At 46.3% G+C, this 18,418-nt stretch overlaps 2 protein-coding genes across 41 annotated transcripts in view; both read right to left on the reverse strand.

The window, feature by feature from the left end:
• l1cama (L1 cell adhesion molecule, paralog a) overlaps positions 1–475 on the reverse strand; it is a 34,846-nt gene extending 34,371 nt beyond the window's left edge. For all 4 annotated transcript variants that reach the window (XM_078092054.1, XM_078092049.1, XM_078092048.1 and 1 more), the window contains exon 1: positions 247–475. The gene's annotated coding sequence lies outside the window, so the exon portion shown is untranslated. The remainder of the gene's footprint in view (positions 1–246) is intronic.
• Positions 476–7,198: 6,723 nt separating this feature from the next.
• huwe1 (HECT, UBA and WWE domain containing E3 ubiquitin protein ligase 1) overlaps positions 7,199–18,418 on the reverse strand; it is a 42,626-nt gene continuing 31,406 nt past the window's right edge. For 17 of the 37 annotated variants that reach the window (XM_078092073.1, XM_078092176.1, XM_078092122.1 and 14 more), the window contains 23 exons: positions 17,251–17,619; positions 16,887–17,097; positions 16,413–16,537; positions 16,098–16,318; positions 15,561–15,952; positions 14,745–15,396; positions 13,903–14,611; positions 13,692–13,783; positions 13,126–13,282; positions 12,743–12,876; positions 12,331–12,544; positions 11,992–12,233; positions 11,370–11,472; positions 10,862–11,011; positions 10,415–10,660; positions 10,223–10,340; positions 9,992–10,132; positions 9,613–9,900; positions 9,392–9,497; positions 9,032–9,149; positions 8,515–8,696; positions 8,157–8,347; positions 7,199–8,057 (listed from right to left, as the gene is read on the reverse strand). In XM_078092073.1, the coding sequence (XP_077948199.1) occupies positions 7,955–8,057; positions 8,157–8,347; positions 8,515–8,696; positions 9,032–9,149; positions 9,392–9,497; positions 9,613–9,900; positions 9,992–10,132; positions 10,223–10,340; positions 10,415–10,660; positions 10,862–11,011; positions 11,370–11,472; positions 11,992–12,233; positions 12,331–12,544; positions 12,743–12,876; positions 13,126–13,282; positions 13,692–13,783; positions 13,903–14,611; positions 14,745–15,396; positions 15,561–15,952; positions 16,098–16,318; positions 16,413–16,537; positions 16,887–17,097; positions 17,251–17,619 (5,264 nt within the window). In that variant the 3' untranslated portion in view covers positions 7,199–7,954. The remainder of the gene's footprint in view (positions 8,058–8,156; positions 8,348–8,514; positions 8,697–9,031; positions 9,150–9,391; positions 9,498–9,612; positions 9,901–9,991; positions 10,133–10,222; positions 10,341–10,414; positions 10,661–10,861; positions 11,012–11,369; positions 11,473–11,991; positions 12,234–12,330; positions 12,545–12,742; positions 12,877–13,125; positions 13,283–13,691; positions 13,784–13,902; positions 14,612–14,744; positions 15,397–15,560; positions 15,953–16,097; positions 16,319–16,412; positions 16,538–16,886; positions 17,098–17,250; positions 17,620–18,418) is intronic. The other 20 variants (XM_078092115.1, XM_078092126.1, XM_078092186.1 and 17 more) reach the window with 6 other exon arrangements.

The following is an 18,418-nucleotide window of genomic DNA, read 5'->3' on the forward strand; positions in this document are numbered from 1 at the left end:
TTTGCCAAACTCATTCCGTAGTTTGAGACCATTTGCCAAAGAGGAGACGTTTGAAAATACCAATTTGCGTCATTTACATGAAAAAGGCGGTCATCCTTTACGCTTAGCGGTAAATGAGGCAGGAGGTGCAATTCCATAACAAGCCACCTCCACCTCACAGCCTAATTAATCCTCTTACCGGCTCTCTGACGCTCTCGTTCTGTTTAATGACGAACTGTGCGTCTCGTCACAAAAAGATCCTCTTACCTCCTGTCGCGGCTCCTCTTTCCTCCCTCTGCCTGATCTACTTGTGCCTTTTCTTCTCTTCTCTCTATGAAATTGATTGCGTCCCTCTTCTCTCTGCTGATGCTGCAGTGATAGAAAAACACACCCTCCTCCGGCCGCTCTCCTTCTCCCTCCCTGACTCTCATTGGCTGCCTGTTAGAGGTGACATCACCCTTCTCTGCCTGCCTGCTTCCCTCCCTCCCTCCTTCCTATGTTCTCTCTCTCTCTCTCTCTCTCTCTCTCTCGCTCCCTGTGGATTCTGACCATTCCTTTATTGCAACCCCCCCATCCTCTCTCCTGTCCTCTTTTCCCTCAGTCGTCGCCTCCCTCCCTACATACAGTGTGGACTGGAGATGCATACAGTGCCCAGCGTAATAATGCATCCTGTACATTAGCATGGAGCACACAGCCTTTGGCCCAACCAACCTTTTCCTTCCCGCTCCCTCCCTCTCTCTCTCTCTCTCTGCACCATCCAGGAACTAATAGACCACAGAGGTTTTTGTGTTGGTAATCTCTGCACCCCGCTGACCTCAACCTCCATAAGCGCTTTTAATTCATTCTGCCACCAAGACGTTAACTGGGCTTTAGTTCATTACAGCGTAATCGAAGGTGTGATTGAATGTTACGTAACAGTGGTTAGTAAAAATAAGTGAGAAACTACCATCTCTGACTTCAGGGTAGCGACAGGCCGAGTAACCCAGGGGACGTCTGTTTGTGTTCGCCGCTCAAATCCATGTCATCAGGCGACTGCGATCCAGAACGCTGATCTGTTATGCATTGTGATAAAGGTTATTTATTTTTTACGTGCCTTTAGCTCTTTAGAACTTGTTTACTGTGAACAGATGTGTCAGTCATTTGGCCTTTTTTTCTCCTCCAGCTCATCCAAATCCAGCCATACAACAGTGAATCTTCCTTTACTTGAACACATGGACTGGCCCCAGTTTATATCCTCCCACTCCGCCTCCAAAGCAATGTCCTTTAAACAACTTCTCAATTGCATCTCTTTTCAGATAATTTTGAGATACATATTAAATAATGTCTTATCGGTAAGCTTTTCTTCTTTTAATGCTTCTATATTTGTATCTACGTATTTAATAGACACAAGTAGGCTTTGTCATTTGTTCGCCATGGTTGCCTGCTCGGTTGATAAAGATTTAAGAGATCCCTGACCAACACACGGTGGACATTATGGCTTTGAACTAAATGTCTTCACAACTCTTTGGTTTAGACATTCATGTTCATGCCATTGTTTAATCAATCTGTACAATATATCTGCTTCAGAGTTCGTACTTAAGCGATGGAGGTATTCATAGTAGACCAGGCAGCACTGACCCCTCCAGGAAATACACAAATACTCATTTAAAAATGCGTTTTGCGCTGTGGCTGAAGGTCACTTTATGAACGATGATTGCGATTCTCACAACACTTTAGGTAATTATCCGCGGTACCCATCTGCCCCCGGTGCAAGACGATATGCCAGGCAGGAGCAGATATCACGGGAATAGTGATTGAATGAAGCCAGTTTAGATGGATGAGAACCTCAGCCTGCGAGTTCAGGGTCAAAACAGTGGCTGGATGGATGCCCGGGGGGGGGGATGGAGAACATGCGGTGAACATGACAACATTAAATAGTCAGTTGAACCCTAAGGAAAGGAAGATATGAGACATCTAGTGAGGCATCTAACAGCAAGAAAACCGATTTTTACTCAGGAAGTTATTCGGTTTTAACGGAGAATTGGATTTATGTTGGGAACCAATGGGTCATTTTATAGCCACAGCCTCTACTCTGGGCAACTAAAACATAAACCAACTCTGTATTATTTAGTAGGAAGGTGGAAGTGGAAAGTAAATAAGTGTCCCGCTTAAAGGAAGTCTTACTCAAACCGATCAATAGCGATAATGTCTTTCCCTCTTACCGTTTGAACTAATTGTTCTTTAACATAAAACTCTGGCAAAGTTGAATAGAAACTCTCTTAATTGATTTTTTTTTGTACTAAACCCGCCATGCTGAAGTTAGAAGCATAAACTAAGCAGTCACTTCCCCATTCTTCTGTCCGGGCCTTCTCTCAAAATCATCCGTCTGAGGGGAACTTTGTGGTCGTGATGAATGACACGAGGAGGAGCGAGAGAGACGCTGCGAGTGAACAGCTTCAAAGTCCAGAGCTGCAGGTAAAACCGATGCGGTCAGCAAAAGACCGAAGGGGAGAACGAGAGAGCTTGAGAGTGAAAGTCCATCAGCATAAAAAGCAGACGGAGACAGAGTCGATAAAGCAAATGGATGCGGTACGGAAGGCAGAGGAAGAAGTGGTGAGATGGAGAGCACAATGGATTAAAAGGAAAGAGGTACGAGGAAGGTGTGACAAATATCTATATTAACAAGTGCTGTTAATAGTTTTCTTCTACTCATACATACACAAGACTTTTGTCCTTAAAGGCTCATAGGATCTTTATAAATGTATAATAATTATCATTTTTAGATTCCCCTGATATGGAATTACTTTATTTATTAACAATATTACATGTATGTGTGGGGGGGGGGATGGGCTTATTTATAATTAACAAAAAAACTAAATATGCTGGAGAAAAGCAATGAAATGTATTACAACTGTAAAAACATTTGAACTTGAATCCGATTGTTTTTCTTTCTTGTAAACCAGCCTCTGCTTAGCTTTCTCTTCCATATTTTATCATCTTGATTTTATTCATAGAAATTTGACTTATTTCTTCTGTTAGAGGGGCTCAATAGTCGCTTTGCAAAAGCATTCATTGTATGCAAGTACAACAATGTTTAGGTAGAGAGAGATTGATGAATGATCACATATATTCTTTGCGTAATCCAAATTAATGGGATCTAAATGAAGTCATTAAAAAGCTGGAATATCACCGTTTACTAGTTAGGACCTTTAGGGGGAAATAATAAGGGCTTTAATATGAGGGTTTGTCCGGATCTGTGCAGAAACAATCGTTGGTGTTATTATCTACGCCCATGCATGATGCCTCACTGTCAAGGCTCACCAGGTCTAATGTGTAAAAGACCCGTTGGCTCTGAGAACTTGTCAGTTTCACTCCAATTACTCAACATAAGAAAAAAAAAAAATCATAGAAATTTCAAAATGCCCACCTGTTGCTTCCCTAAGTGTAAGAATGAACTGAGTGTGCCGACAATACAGGCTAAAAGTAAATAAAGCATGTGGTGAAATGTGTTGAAGACACACTGGGAGCTGCGGACGGGGCAGAAAAAGCCACAGTACGGACGGAAAAACATCAAATAACAACATTGGTCACAATCCAGGCCGCACAGAGAGAGAGGCGGGGGTTGACAGGCCAACGGTACAGCAGGAGGTGGATCAAACGGGCTCCTGCTCCTGCAGGGCCGCTCTGCTGAGTGCACGGTTGGCTGAGGAGGTGACTGGAGATCCGTTGATCCACTTAAAGTCTTTAGGGGGCCGGAAGGTCAGCCGACCTGCCGTTTAATCACTCGTTAATCGAGGGGAGATGACTCCGATTCAGTTTCCTGCCACGCTTTGAGGGGCCCGGCTGCCTGATACGACGAGCACCTCCCTCCCGACGGCACGTCTCATTAAGCGTGTTAACCGCATGTAAATAGGCTTTGCGTGAGCCTCAAGACAAACGTGCAGCGGTTTGCCAAAAGGTTGGAGCCCCGAAGAGAGAGTTTGTCAAGACAATCAAAATGAGGGCACTTAGTCACCGGGGGGGGGGGAATGGCAACATGCAGATAATGTATAGTCAAATGTTCATGAGTGGCAGTCAAATTGAGGTTTTGCATAGAATTTGTTAAGCGCGGCGGGCCGTGAGGTTTTATCGGGGGGATGACCGAACACTAGTTCAGCTCCTTTTCCTCGGAAATCAGAAGTGACCCTTTGCTTACTTTGGTCCCAGTGCTCAGAAGGCCGGCCTACGTGCATCCGTACCCGAGCTGCATTGTGAAGGCAAAGGGATTCGTCACCACTGCTCCCACCCCCCCCACCCCCCCCTTCCCTCACAGGCCAAATGAAGAGGTGATGACAGCCTCCGACAGATTCCCAACGTAACACAACACCCTCGATGACCACGTCACGCTCCCGTCCACCTCCGTGTGTAGACTTACTCTTTGATCGATATGGAGCAACGTCACAACAAATGAGCATCCGATGCTCATGTTCTCCTTCCACATGGAGGGGGGGGGGGGGGGGGTGGGGGGGCTTTATGAGGGAAAATCCATCGTGAATAAAGCACACGGAATAAATGGGTAGAAACAACCACAAACTGTGCTCCCACTCTGTAAATAGCAGCAGCACAGCTCACGGGTTTGTTCTGCTAGTGGTGCCAGTGTTAAGGGATTATGGGTTTTCCTCATTGTTGTGTTTTGGAGGACCTGCAAACCAGGAAGGAGCGGAGTTGCATAATGAATTGTGCAGGAGGGGTTGATGGTGGTCATCGCCCACCCTTCAGTGAAATAAAAAATAAAAGAAATCTCTCTAGCTAATTAGAAACAATAAAGCAATTACTTTAATGAACTGATTTGGGCTCTTTGCTGAAGAAGCCTTTCATCATTTTGCTCTGCGAGCGTCGTAATATTGTGATTTATTCCAGAGACACTGAAGACAGCAGCAGTAAAAGTATATTAAGCTCAGAGCTTTCTGTCTCATACACAAAGTCGCCGTTATTAATCAACTCCAGCAGCCTTCACTTCCTCCCCAGCTCCATTATCACTGATGAGGACGAATAACCATTTTCACTGCACTTTGTTAACTACAGACATGTTTAACTCTTCCTGGTGCAGTTTTCGCTGCCTTTAAAGCAGATAACTATTCACCCATCACATTATAAGCAGAGGTACCACAATAGGTACAAATTCTCAATTTGTCACAGCGTTGCTCACATACAGGCCGACCAAACACACAAACTGATCCAATCCGCGCAAAAGTCACCCCGATAAATGGTTTCCAGAGCATGAAATGGAGAAACATCAGAAGGGCGGTACTGGAAACCAAAATGCACCCGACACGGAGAAAAGCGTGACATGGAGCATCGTGTGAACTTCTGATGACCCCCCCTGCCCGGTACGGTGTACTGCAGCAGCTCATCCGGCAGCAACACTGATTCCATCATCAGTGACAAGTTACAGGGAAGATGATTCTTTGACAGGAAATGTGAGATCCAGAGAAGAACGATGAACACTATGCATCATAGCTGTTGCCTTGGAAATTTCATGCATGACATGTTTTTCTTTTGTTGCAAATCATAAAAGGCACCACGCAGGAACAGACACTTGCAGAATATGAATGAAGGGGGGGGGGGGGGGGGGGGTAGGTTCCAGTTACCCAATGTACTGTAAAACCAGCGCCTGCATGATAGCACTGTAATTTCATTCATCACGCCTCAGCACACAGCAAACCAGACATGGATGATCCCCCCCCCCCCCCGGCACGGTGTGTGTGGGTTTTGCAGTTGGTGGTGGGGGGGTCAGAGAACACCTGCCGTAGTGGTGGTAGGAATTTGGATTGTTGCGGTGGATCCTCAGGGAGAACAAACAGCAGGTAGAGGGAGACGGACACGCAGGGGAGGGTCTGGAGGAAAGACAGGTGAAGACTGCTGACGAGCCAAAGTGACGGGGGTGTGTGGTGGGGGGGGGCAAGAAAGAAAAAAGTAATAGAGCATTGGATTTACGTGGAGCACAGAAAGGAATCAGCTTTGAATCCCTGTTGACATTTTCTTCATGAAAACAAGGCTGCCACAATATTAAACGCCATCCCGAACCAATTACCAGGGCGCGGGGGGGGGCTTATTAAAAAAAAACAAAAAAAAAACACAGGCATTAAGCCTGCACCGATGTTGACCAGAGACACCGGCTCCCGCGGCTGCAACGGCACTTTGAGTTGAATGTTTTGCAGGTTGAGTAAAAATGGTTCTGTGACTAAATGTAAACATTTACCAAGAAACTAAGAACTCATTAATAACCAATATTAAATTGGGCCCATTAATAAAAATAAGACACGTTCAAAGGATTGACAAATGTGTTAAGATTAAGAATTCAATTGACTCCGTGAATCCAACTCAAGCTATTTCAGTGATTACTGCATGTTTAGCTTAACATTGGTTGCTATTTAATTGAAAACGCTAGTTTTTTTTTCCCCAGTACCCAATTTACACTACTAGTCTTAGAAGATTGCATTAGAAGATTAGATTGCACAACCAGATTTAGTAATTTACCAGTTTTAAACTAGTTGACTTTGTAAGTGATTAGAAAGACGGCTATCAGTAAACTGATCAAGGGGCTGTTGGTCCTTTGATTCGGAGTGAAGCAGATCACAAGTTCATTTTAATTATTTGTCTCATCAAAAACCAAGACAATTGATATAGACTGCAGACATTTTGACTGCATTGAAAGGAAATTGAGATGAATCCTGGAACCAGCTCAGCCCTGCTGGAACATGCCGCATCAATGAGAAATGTTGTATAGATTCAGGCCGATCACGTCTGTGACAACACAGAGGAAAGAAATAAAACGCATACGAAGATATTAAAGTCAGTTTGTTGTTCTTTTTCCTGTTCAGTTTGTCACCGACTGACATAACCAGTAGTACCAACAAAGATTTCTCTCTCAGGGGAAAGAACATCGATGGTGCAATGAGCTCCTTTCATGCTCCGACTGATTATCTCAACTTACTGAGATGAGAAATGTGCTTTTTTGAGTGAATCAATCATTACACGTTCTTACTGTACTTGAGGGATTGATAAAATGTGGGATGATCACAGAATTATTGGGTACTTACTGAAACTGAATACGGTATCAAAAGACAAAATATTCCCATTGAAATGGTCTAGTCAAATTGTACTTTGGTGTGATTACAGACAATTAACACATTCAATTTTGATGAAATGATTTCACTTCAAGTAATATTTGAAAACACGGTTAAAAGAGACAATGGACGCAATTTTATGCATTTATTCATGTAGTTATTCCACTCTGATCAAGGGCTCAAGGCTGGGTCAGCGATTTAATAGCCAAAAATACTCTAGAATTTATGGTTAACTTTTCCCCCCCATCTCCTTCAGGTTTTCTCTTCATTTTTTGTACCATCCTTCCTTAAAAATGCCACAAAACTTTTGAAAAGTGCATTTTTGTGAATAACTCCAAAACTTCTCAAGTTGTTCATATACCCCCGATAAAAATGTTCCCCATATCAAGGTTTGTGAGGTCACAAATTTGCAACAAAAAACAACCAACATTTTTCCCCAAAGGTTTTATAACCATCCTGTTCAAACAACATTCGCTTTTCTTTTTACACAGCCAGAGAACAAAAAAGATTAAACATAATAAACTCCCAAACCTTTTGTACAGAGAAATCAAACTAAATGAAGAAAACGTCTCTTATATTAGTCCATGTTTTATCCTCTGAATCCGTTCTTGCATTTGCCATTAACTTGGGAAAGGGGACACAACTGTGTCAACATGAGGCTCTCTGTGTTGTACGCAATGTCAATCCGTCCGTTTAACTTGCTGGTTTTATCCGTTTTATATGGAATAGAAACCAGTAGGTCTGGGCCATTCAACAAGTAATTCAGTAATGTCTATGATAGTGTGTGCGTGCGTTCAAATGTTATCAGTGTGAATGTGTCTGGAGTAGTAGGCAAATCTAAATTAAGTGTTTGTATGCATGTCTGTGTGTGTTACGAGTCTCATAGTTTAGGCCAATCCGAATCCCTCCGAGCATTCCTGAATGGCCAACAGCAGCATATGTCTCAGCTTTTCATAGCTTTCATAGGCTGGGAGGTCCAGCTGGTTAAAGCTGAGAGTGAAAAATAAGAAGAAAAAAAACATTACATTTTCCAAATGTTGTTTCTGCCAATATTGTTGTAATTATGTAATTACGCCACGCTGTGTTTACCAGGTATGAGCAGATGGCAGGCGGTCAGTGGAGCGATCATCCCGGTGGATCTGGAACTTCTGGATGCCGTTCATGCCCTCCAAGGCAGCAAAACCCTGCAGGGGAACCTTGGATGTGCCGGTGACAAACTGTAGGAACTTGGCCCGGTCGGCTTGGTCAAAGGACCGCAAGGCCCTCCAGAACCACTGGATCTGTAGTAAAAATACGTACATTGAGGAAACTATCTAAAAAATGGTATCCAGCAAGGAAAAAGCAGCTGCTATATTAATGTGTTTAACCCCCCCGAGAAGCGCTCTCAAATAGGTAGGAAGAACATTAGAACAACAACAACGTAGTTCAAGCGTTTACATATCCATACCTGGATGGAGCTGGACTGGTATTTGTGATATTCAGTGTTGGCCTTAAGGTCATCAATGTCAATTGTGGGCAGGCCAGAGATGAGCAGCTCCAGCTCCTGCTCAGTGAAGATGGAGATCAGCCTCTTGGGGATGATTTCATAGAATCCCTCCAGGAAGGCTGCCAGCTGCTTGCGGATCGCACCTAGAAAACAAATGATATGTTATGCAAACTCAGAGATCTTTGTGTTGTAAATCCAATATGCTTTATTTAGTGAAACCAACATTAGTTGATCAATCAGTTAGGAGGCTCTGTAGAGCCTGGAGGGCGTTACAAAAGGATAAAATGGCCATCCTTCATAAAGAAGCACATTCAGCGCCCAGTTCAAACGAGTGCTGCCCCCCGGTGCTTTCATTGTGCATCAGCTGGAATTAAGCCGTGAGTAATTGTTTTTGTTTGTAATACTGGGCATCATTTAAACCCTGTTGCTAACACGAAATGTAGTATTTGGTAGAAAAAAAGGAAAGCATCAACCTCACCTGTCATCTTCATCTGGCAAACTAGGTGCACATACTCTTTCTTATTTTCCTCTGTGACTAGGATGTTGGCTCCATTTGGCTTGAGGTCTCTCACTTCACATACTCCAAACTCCTGGACCTAAACAGACAAAGCAAATGCTTTCAGTATCACTGGTTCAGCTTAACATTTCACTGTCACAGATGGTATTCCATTCACAGTATTTTAAGACCATCAGATGGCAAATTACACATTTCCAGGGCCCATTATATGATCACATAAAGCATTTGGGATTTAAACCCTTGAGGGCATATCCCATTGTGAACAGCTAGGATACTGCATGGCACCAATTCTTCACTCGAGACTAAGGAACTTTCACAAACCTCTGTGCTGAATGTCAGCTCATAGCCCAGCGTGGACACATCATTCTCCAACAAGTACACCAAACCCTGGAAAAACGGGTAGTCCTCGCTCTCCATGTCAGTGTACCTGGCGAGACCAAAGGAATACATCCATATTATGCACATATTCCAGAAAAGGCTATTGCAGTAAAAAGTGGTTGAAAAATTAGGATGCTTTGCTGCAACTTTGGCGGCTGAAATACCTGACACTCTTGCCCAGAATGTGCTTGTAGAAGCTGCGGGTGAAGTAGCACTCCAATAACCGGTTATCGTAGACAGCCTTTGCTACCACACGACCCACAAACTTGAAGTAGCTCAGGTGGTTGGGGTTGCAGTGGGATGAGGGGTTGATGGTATAGGTGACGCGGTCGCCCGGTGAAGTGCGAAACAGGGCGTACATGGGGTTGAACATCTCCCGTGAGATGATCATGTACCATTCCCTCAGCAGGCCACCAGCATCCTGGCCTTCCTCCCCTTCAAACACAATGTATCTGTAATGCAAAGGGAGCAGAGTTGGACTCAGGCCGGGTGGTTCTGAGTGGAGGGGACACGCAGGTGGATAGAAGGGCAACGGAGCCTTACAGCCTGTTCTTCATGTCCTCTGGGCTTTTGCGATGCAGCTCCCTGTAGGAGTCCTCAAACACGTGATCTCTCCTCACATGCACAGCCATGTCCTCCTTCCTGAGACCTTCATCCAGTCGCTCCAACTCCTGGCGGAAGTACCTGCAGCAATGGCCAGAAAGTCGGATATTTAAAAAACAAGAACTGTGTATCAAATAGAGTAGGCTAGAAGTGTGAGATAATGTCCCTTACTTTCTCTTAACGTCAAAGTCGAGGATGCGTATGTAGTCAACCAGCACTGCAAAAGGCCCATCAGCCAAGTGAGTGGTGGACTGACGCAAGATCTGGTTAAGCACTGTGCGGTGAGTTTCTAGAAGGGAATCCAATGAGCCCTGTTAGACACGGCAACAAAGCTTCAACATGCTCCTTAAATCCCTCACTCACCGGCAAAGCGGAGGAACTTCTGCGTATCCGGTGGAAGGTTTGAAGAGATGTGCATTGAGGATGGTTCTCTGGAAAAGAACGGATCTAGGGATGAGGGTGTGGCAGGTGTGAGGGGTGCCGGCGACAGCGGCGGGGGCTCATCCTTGATGTGAGAAAGCTGGCTCTCCCGGGTGTCCCTCACAGGAGGTTTGCTTTCCCGTTCAGTGGCATGGACTAGGAAGAAGGCCTCCACAGCAGGCTGAAGAACTGAGGGAAAACAACACGATTTCAGACCATGCATCCTCCAGCAAACAAAAATGCTAATCCAAAAATCTCACACACACACACACACACACACACACACACACACACACACACACACACACACACACACACACACACACACACACACACACACACACACACACACACACACACACACACACACACACACACACACACACTTACCCAGAACGGCATGCTGGTCATGAGACTCCTCCAGCTCTTTCAGGCACTCCCCAAGCATGTCCCATAGTTCATCCAACAGAAGCTGCTCGCTGAGCAGCGGCAGGTCAGGAAGTCTCTCCTCACTCTCGGGCGGTCCATTACCATCTTCATCTGAAAGAATTTAAATATTGCCTTAAGCCTAGTTTATGCTTCTCGTTTTCAGAGCTTTTCACACCTCCTTGCGTGTGTCGAGCTACTTTTCTAGTCTTTCGACGCAAGCAACGCAAGCCTCCTGCAGCTCACCAGGCTGTGATTGGTCTGCTAACTACATCCTTTACGGAGTCTCACATTTCCACTTTCATAGCCCGATACCGCCATTATTAAAACGAATAATGTTTACGAGAGAACGGATTAGATTGAAGAACTTTTGTTGGAAGAAATGCTTAAATATTTATCGGTGATAAATAAATAAATAGACGTGACTCTCTAGGTGTTGAACATAGTGATTTAAGAGTCATGAAAGTCCTACCCAGAGGTGCAGGGTCCTGCTCAAGAGGAGATGGCTGGTCCACATCCATTGGAGAATCATCTCGCTGGGCTGCCTGGGCTTCTGACATTGACTGTACTTCAGACTACAGAAAACAAAACCAGATAGGACCAGAGAGACAATGTCACAGGATGAACATCAGGGAAAAACATGGTTTTATTTTTTTCATTATCAATTGACTGATGTTGCCATGGACAACAGCATTCCCACTGTGCAGAGAGAGAAGGAACTGGGATCGGAGTACAGAGGAGGGGACGGCCAAAAGCATGAAGCCATGTCAGCCAGCAAACAGACAACATAAGTGGAACAGATCAATCAGGCAGTGCATTCATATTTGGATTGTTTCAGCAGTCCAGCATGTTAATGAAAAGACATTGATATAAGATGCACTAGTCACTGGCACAGCCATCTTCGTCAATAGTGAGTCATCATTGCAGCAGGAGTCACTGGGATTCAACCAGACCGAGGGCCAATTGGCGACTTCATTGTGTTTAGAGATACAATCCAATACCGTATAAAAAGATCAACTCTCTGCTTCTGACTGCAAGTGTGTGCGGTGTGTGAGCGGGCATATGCCTGCCATCATATAGCGGCCCATGCTAACCGTGGAAGCAGCAGCCGTGCCAGCAGTGGGCGCAGCACCAGTGGGGGCATGGGTGGCCGCCACAGACGATCCGGCAGCGGCGGCAACGGCAGCAGAGGCGGATGAGGCGGTGGGTGGGGGGGCCTGTTGGAGCCGACGTGCCCGCTGACCCTCTCTTACCATCTGGATGATGGCGTCGGCTTCAGCCTCTAGTTGACGCACCGCAGCCTGGATGCTGCTGGCTGAGCCTAAACTACTTGAGCCTGGCCGTTGGAGAAGGGGGACGAGAAGGTTGTTTCTATTAAACATCTTCAGAATATTGTGCCCATGTCTCAGGCGAAAATTGACATAACATCTCACCTAATCGCCCCGTCTGTTTGGCTTTCTTGTTGGCGCGCCGCGTGTCCTCGCGGAGCTGGATGATGACCTGCAGCACTCGCAAGAAGAACTTCTGCGTCGACGTCTTCGAGGTTAGTGAGCTCATACAGGGTAACTGTAGTTCACGTCCCCCAAGTGTGCGTTTCTGTGCAGCCACAATGACCACACTCTCCGACCCGTCGAACCTGTGCCCAAGCCAACAAACGCATACCAAGGTAAAGGAAATTGTAGCGGTGACGAGTTTACGTTCATGCAACAGAAGCTACGGCTAAGCTACGAAGCTAAAGGTCTATTTGGGACAATTTAACTACAGTTTAGGTTTAACCCAATAGTCTCTCTGCATGCGTGTTCACAACTTAAAGTCACTGGGCAGCCCAGAACCATCACTAGCTAACCTGCTAGAGATCTTGCCCTTCGGTTTGCCTGAGATGGAGGAATCCTCAGGAGGGGCATCTGGGGAATTTGAATCCGCTTGTGCCCGTCTCTGTTGTTCCAAGTTGTATTCTCTAAGTTCAGCCAGCAATGTACCTGACGGGAGAGCGAGAAAATGTTAACCTGTGAAGTTACAGTTTAAAGCCACATCTGTCCTAAATGTCCTCACGTTATTCCATCTTTTTAGACATTTGTGTTGGGTAAATAGAACATAATTCTTGAGTCTTGGCCCAGTTGGACCCAACTTCATCTGGTTACAGAGGCATAAACAACGTGTCTCAAGAGTTGTTATTAATGCTCCTATGATAGCAAATATGAGCATCTGTGTCGTTGTCAAGCACCTACCGATCTGTTTGCAAAGAGTGTATCCGAGGTGTCTCGCTCCACTGAGCAGTAGTCTGAGCACAGTGTCTCTGGTGGCACCATCTCCTCTAGATAACTGCAGCAGGATGTTGGCTGCATCTTCTAGACCCTCTTCTGAACATGAGTGAGATGTCAACACCTTGTAGAAAGCAGAAAAGGGATTATTGGCATGAACGAAATTGCAAAAAACAGATGAATTGCCCTTTGTCCAAAACAATGAGAAGGCGTAGATGATCTTATCGAAAAGTTGACTAAATAACCTGTCTGACTACCAATCATGGAAAGGTCCAGGTTGCAAAGCTGAAAAAACTGCTTGCTTCTTTCTTCTTCCTAGAAAGATACAAGCTCAGGACCACATTCATCTTCAAACCCTTTCCCCTTTGCTTGCAAATTAGTTTGCGTAAATGTATGCTTACTCTGATAAATAACGTGCAAAAAAAGGTATTTGCTCGTCAGTACTGCACGTAAAACTGTAACCTTGCATCACATTTCATATTGGCAATACGAATAACATCCTATCACCACACAGACACCCCATCCCACCATACCTCCACAGAGAGTTGAAGCTGTTTCTCTGTGAGTCCACTGGAGGCCATCTTGTTGTCACACTCCGTACTGATAGCAGTGCCCCTCGGTTTTCCTGTTTTGGCAAAAGCAGCCCAGAAATATACTCATTACTATTTTCTACTAAAAAACAAGGTTACACCATTAAATCTAAATAAATGTAAGAAATTGTATTTTGGAATAAATGAACACTACCTGCAGAGGTTATTCCAGTGGACGTGGGTATAGAGATCATTGTAGAGGAGGTCTGAGAGGCGGCTAGGCTTGTCCCTGAGGATGAACCCTGGATCGCAGCTCCCACAGAGGTCCCCAAGACCGTCAAAGTAGGCGGAATAGAGCCCGCTGACACTGTGCCTTGTGTTGTGATGTGGGCTGTGACTCCTGAGCTGGACGCCGTGCTGGGGATGGCAGCCTGTGGGGTTGGGTGTCCAGCAGGCACCTCGGTGGCCTTGTTGTCGGGCAGGGCAATGGATATGAGGGAGAGCAGACGCAGCAGCTTTTCAGTGAGCAAGGAGCTCCGTCTGATTACAGGGTGGGACAGCATGTTCATCAGCTGGCCGAGAGGAGACGTCTCCAGGCTTAACTGCGCACCCTCAGCCTCTGCACTGCCCCCCAGTGGCACGGTCTTCATAGAGGCTTTGCCCTTGCGGCTGACATTCATGTTGTCCAGCTTGACCAGAAGGTCCCAAAAATCAGTGGAGATTCCCAGAGACTGAAGGGTAGCGGCGGTTGAGCTGAAGGAGTTCTGGTTGTTGGAGGCATTGGAGCTGGGGTTACCTAGAGATCCTGTCCTGGACCCCACACCCCCTCCCAAGGAGGCGATTGAACAAAGACGTGAGTCCAGGTCAGACGAAGATGATAACAGATCCTTGCAGCGCTGCTGAGTGAAGTGGCTGGGGAAAACCTGCAGAGAAAGAACATGAATAAAAAAGACCTCAATTATTGGATTATTACTTGACTTACAAAAAAAATGTACACACACACACACACACACACACACACACACACACACACACAAAATCTGATGTAACTCTCACCTTAGCTAGCTGGATCAGTGTGTCCAAAACGTGTCGACAGACCACTGGAGCGGCTTGTGGGTGGATGTGGACAGTGGAACCCCCACCACCAGCACATGTGACAGCAGTCGCAGTGCCAGACACTCCTGCCAGAGTTCCTGATCCTGTTGAACCCCCGGCTGGGTGCCGGTCAGCGTGCTTCCTACCCGATGCTCGCTGAATCTGGAAAATGTTTGTCCGACAGCCCAAGGCTGCATCCATAGAAACTGAGAGCCAGGAGAGTTGGCTGGAGCTGCGAGACTCCACCCGGTTCAGAAGCTCCAAGGAAGATGAGGATGAAGACGAGGATGACGAGGAGAGGGAAGAGGTAGCCGACCCTTTTGCTCCACAGCCTCCCTGGGTGCTCCTCTTGCCGCGAGAATCTTCGAGGCGCGTTGTCTCCACACACACCTCACTCTCGCTGCTGCGCTGGAGGATGGACAACAGGCTCCGAATGACCCAACCACGAGTCTGAGAGTGGTAGCAGAGGTTCCTGAGCACGCGGTGCAGACGGCTGGTGTTGAGCTTTGGCTCATCCACAAACAGCAAAACCAGCAGGCAGGATAAGGCCTCGTGGTCCAGCAGCAATCGACCACGCAGACGTAACAAGGAGTCCACGCTGGAACTGGATGGTCTGAGGAAATCACATATAACTTATCTTCAGTTTGTGTCTTGCCAAAAGTGTAGTACAATTTGTACAGGAATTTCATGAATCCTCCTTGTACTGCGGTATTTCATTTTGAAAAATTATTCAAGTAAATTCTCAAAACCACCGTTATTAGACAATTCTCCTCTCACCTGTGGTTTGTTCCTCCCCCCATTTGAAATGTGCCTCCTCTCTGCACAGCGAGTCGAGTGTACTGGACGCCACGATTGCTCCCTAAACGACTGGTAAAGGCAGGTGAGCGCAAGATGGCTGACAGGGCCGACGATGAGCTATGACCAAACAACCTCTCGTGCATCAGTTGCCTCTGGCGTGCCTCTTGTTCTCTACGCAACGCGGCTGCTTCGGCAGCAATGTCCGGCGGCATGACAGCCAACACGCTGTCTTCCATGTCCTCCAGGACACTACGCCGAAGTTCTGAGGGCAGCGTCTGGATGAAGGTGACTGGATCTAGAGGAGTGTCTCCCTGTTGGGGCTGTTGGGCAAGCTCCCTCCGCTGCTGCTCAGCCCTTTGCTGGGCAAGCACCTAAGACAACCAATGACATTCACAGTTAAAATCAATTAGCTGTGATCTTTTTCCTCTTAAAGTATCCAAATTTCCCTTCAGAGCTCAAATCTAAAAGGGAAGCATCGTTTTGCATGAAATTGCGTTTCAGTGAGGAGTCTCTTACCTCCTCCTGGATGGCAGGTGGCAAGGCCGCCAGGAACTCAGGGCTGACCTCAGTCAACCCCTGTCCTCCCAGTACAGGTGCTGTAGTGGAAGGCAAGGCAGTGGCAGCAGCGGGACGGGAGGGTGGTCTGATGCCAAGCTGATTTTGCAGCACCTCTCGACGGATGTCCTCTGGTAGAGCTGCCAGAAAAGAGGGATCCACACCCTCTGGCAGACTTATACCTACCAGGACAAGTACATCACGAGCTGTAATATTTCAGTGAGAACAGGGGGGAGAAAAAAAAAGATGAAAGACTAAAAGAGCAATGCATTCTACCTGCTAGAGGGTCCTCGTCGTCGTTGCTGGTGGACGGGAGGGGCTCTTCCTGGATGGCCTGAGAATGGCTACCAGCACTCTCGCTGCGGGGCATTGTTTCCCCAGGTGATGAGACAGAAGTAGAGCTGTAAATATATAAAAAGGCCATCATCAGCAAGCTACTATGTGACATATTACAGAGTCAAATTGAAAAAGCTCAACGAGCATACAAAACACTGCATTTCACCAAAAACAGAGCACATGAGTGTTTTAGGTTCTCCAACTCAATACTAAATACAATGTGTTAAGAGCTGGTGGGAAATTATGTTTTCCACTCAATTCCTGAAACCAAATGTTGTACACTCCAGCTCTTTAAAGACCGGTACGCATTTTACACAATCTGGACTTTTCATTAAGATGTATGGTATGTACTCAACAGGGTACACGATAGTGCTTTTGAAAGTTTGATTAGGGAGGATACTTCATGTTACTTACCCAGTCTTTGCATCCGTTTGCCGGTCAGTCAGCCCACTTTCCCCGCTGCCGGACAGCTCCTGAGACAGCTGGGTTGTCTGTGCAGAATTGGAAGTAGATTCTTCCAGAGTGGCAGAGGCAGGGCTGCTGGTATCCATGGGTGACCCTTCCAGTTGTGACACACCCACTATTGCAGGCTCTGAGGTCTCCACAATGTCTGGACTTAGGGAGGCTGGGGAGGGGAAGGTTAGGAAAGTGGGGAATCAATTATTGAAACAAAATTCCTTGGGTAATTATACTAGCTGCAATCGCATTAAACAACATTGACATTGCAGATGCGTTCTTACTGTTGGCCAGTCTGTTTGAAGAGTTTAAGTTAATCTACCTTCCATGCCTTTATTCAATGCTCCTCCTCCTCCACCTCCTTCGAATCTCTCACCGATTGTGGGTGCCGGGGACATTTCCATCTGAGATGCCTCTGCTTCACTGTTGGGCCGGTCAGCTGACGACAGCGGAGGAAGCCCCGCTCCAGCCAGAGCAGCCAGTGAGCTTGCGTGCGACTCGGCCAGTAGCAGGTCAGTAATTGGCTGGTGGACCTGCTGACTGATCGGAGTCTCCAGGGAGACCAAAGTCTGTTCATGAGGAGCCGGTGTGGTGGGAGTGACCTCTCCAGATGGGGGAGCGGCAAGGAAGCCCTCCGAGACCCTGGGTGGGTCTAAACATGACACCGTAGCACCCTGTGCCTGCTCACCTTCTGCAACATCCAAAGAGAAACATTGAGTAAAGACTGGGAATGTAACCTCATCCTTCCTCATCTCGTTAGTGGGAACAGTTTTTGAATACAACTCATCTTAGTTTTTTCAGTGACTTAACATTACATGATATATTTACAATAATATGCTTGTAATGAAAATACCACAGCACAATTGATACATGTGACTTAACAGCTACCTTTTCAAATCGGCCCAGTTTAGGAAAATGTTTCCCCTATACACCCTTGTCGCCCAAACTGTTTAGTTCCCTTCCCCTCAAGGTACTAATGTCCAAAGCTAGCACACATGAGAACAGCACACAATATGTGGATTAGTTATTGATCGTTTTCTACATAGACAAGGGCCTCCACTGAGGAAGGCAGTAAGTTGTATAGTTATCTCCTGAACAGGGTGCACAATCATGATCCCAACAACAACACAACTTACTACCTCACCACAGCACAGCCTGTAGTAGGAGAGCACACTACTTGCAATATACACAACAGACGGTGTTGTACTCCAGGGACGATAAGTAAATATGTGGAAGAATGTCAGACAGCCCTCATTTGCAAGTTAAGAATGAGTCACTTGCAGCAGATGGCGATGTGCAGCTGGTATGGCATACCATAGGAAAGACAGTAGACTGTATAGTTATCTCCCAGATCTGGTGTGATCCTAAAACTATACAAACTACTACCTCATCCCATAGCACGCTCTGCAGGGGGCTCGCCTCTGGGTGCCGGTCCATGAGGATTGTTTGTCAAGTGTTTTGTTGGACACACAAAGACAGACACGACATAA

Source organism: Gasterosteus aculeatus, chromosome 2, assembly GCF_964276395.1.
Source record: "Gasterosteus aculeatus chromosome 2, fGasAcu3.hap1.1, whole genome shotgun sequence".
Classification (NCBI taxonomy): Eukaryota; Metazoa; Chordata; class Actinopteri; order Perciformes; family Gasterosteidae; genus Gasterosteus; species Gasterosteus aculeatus.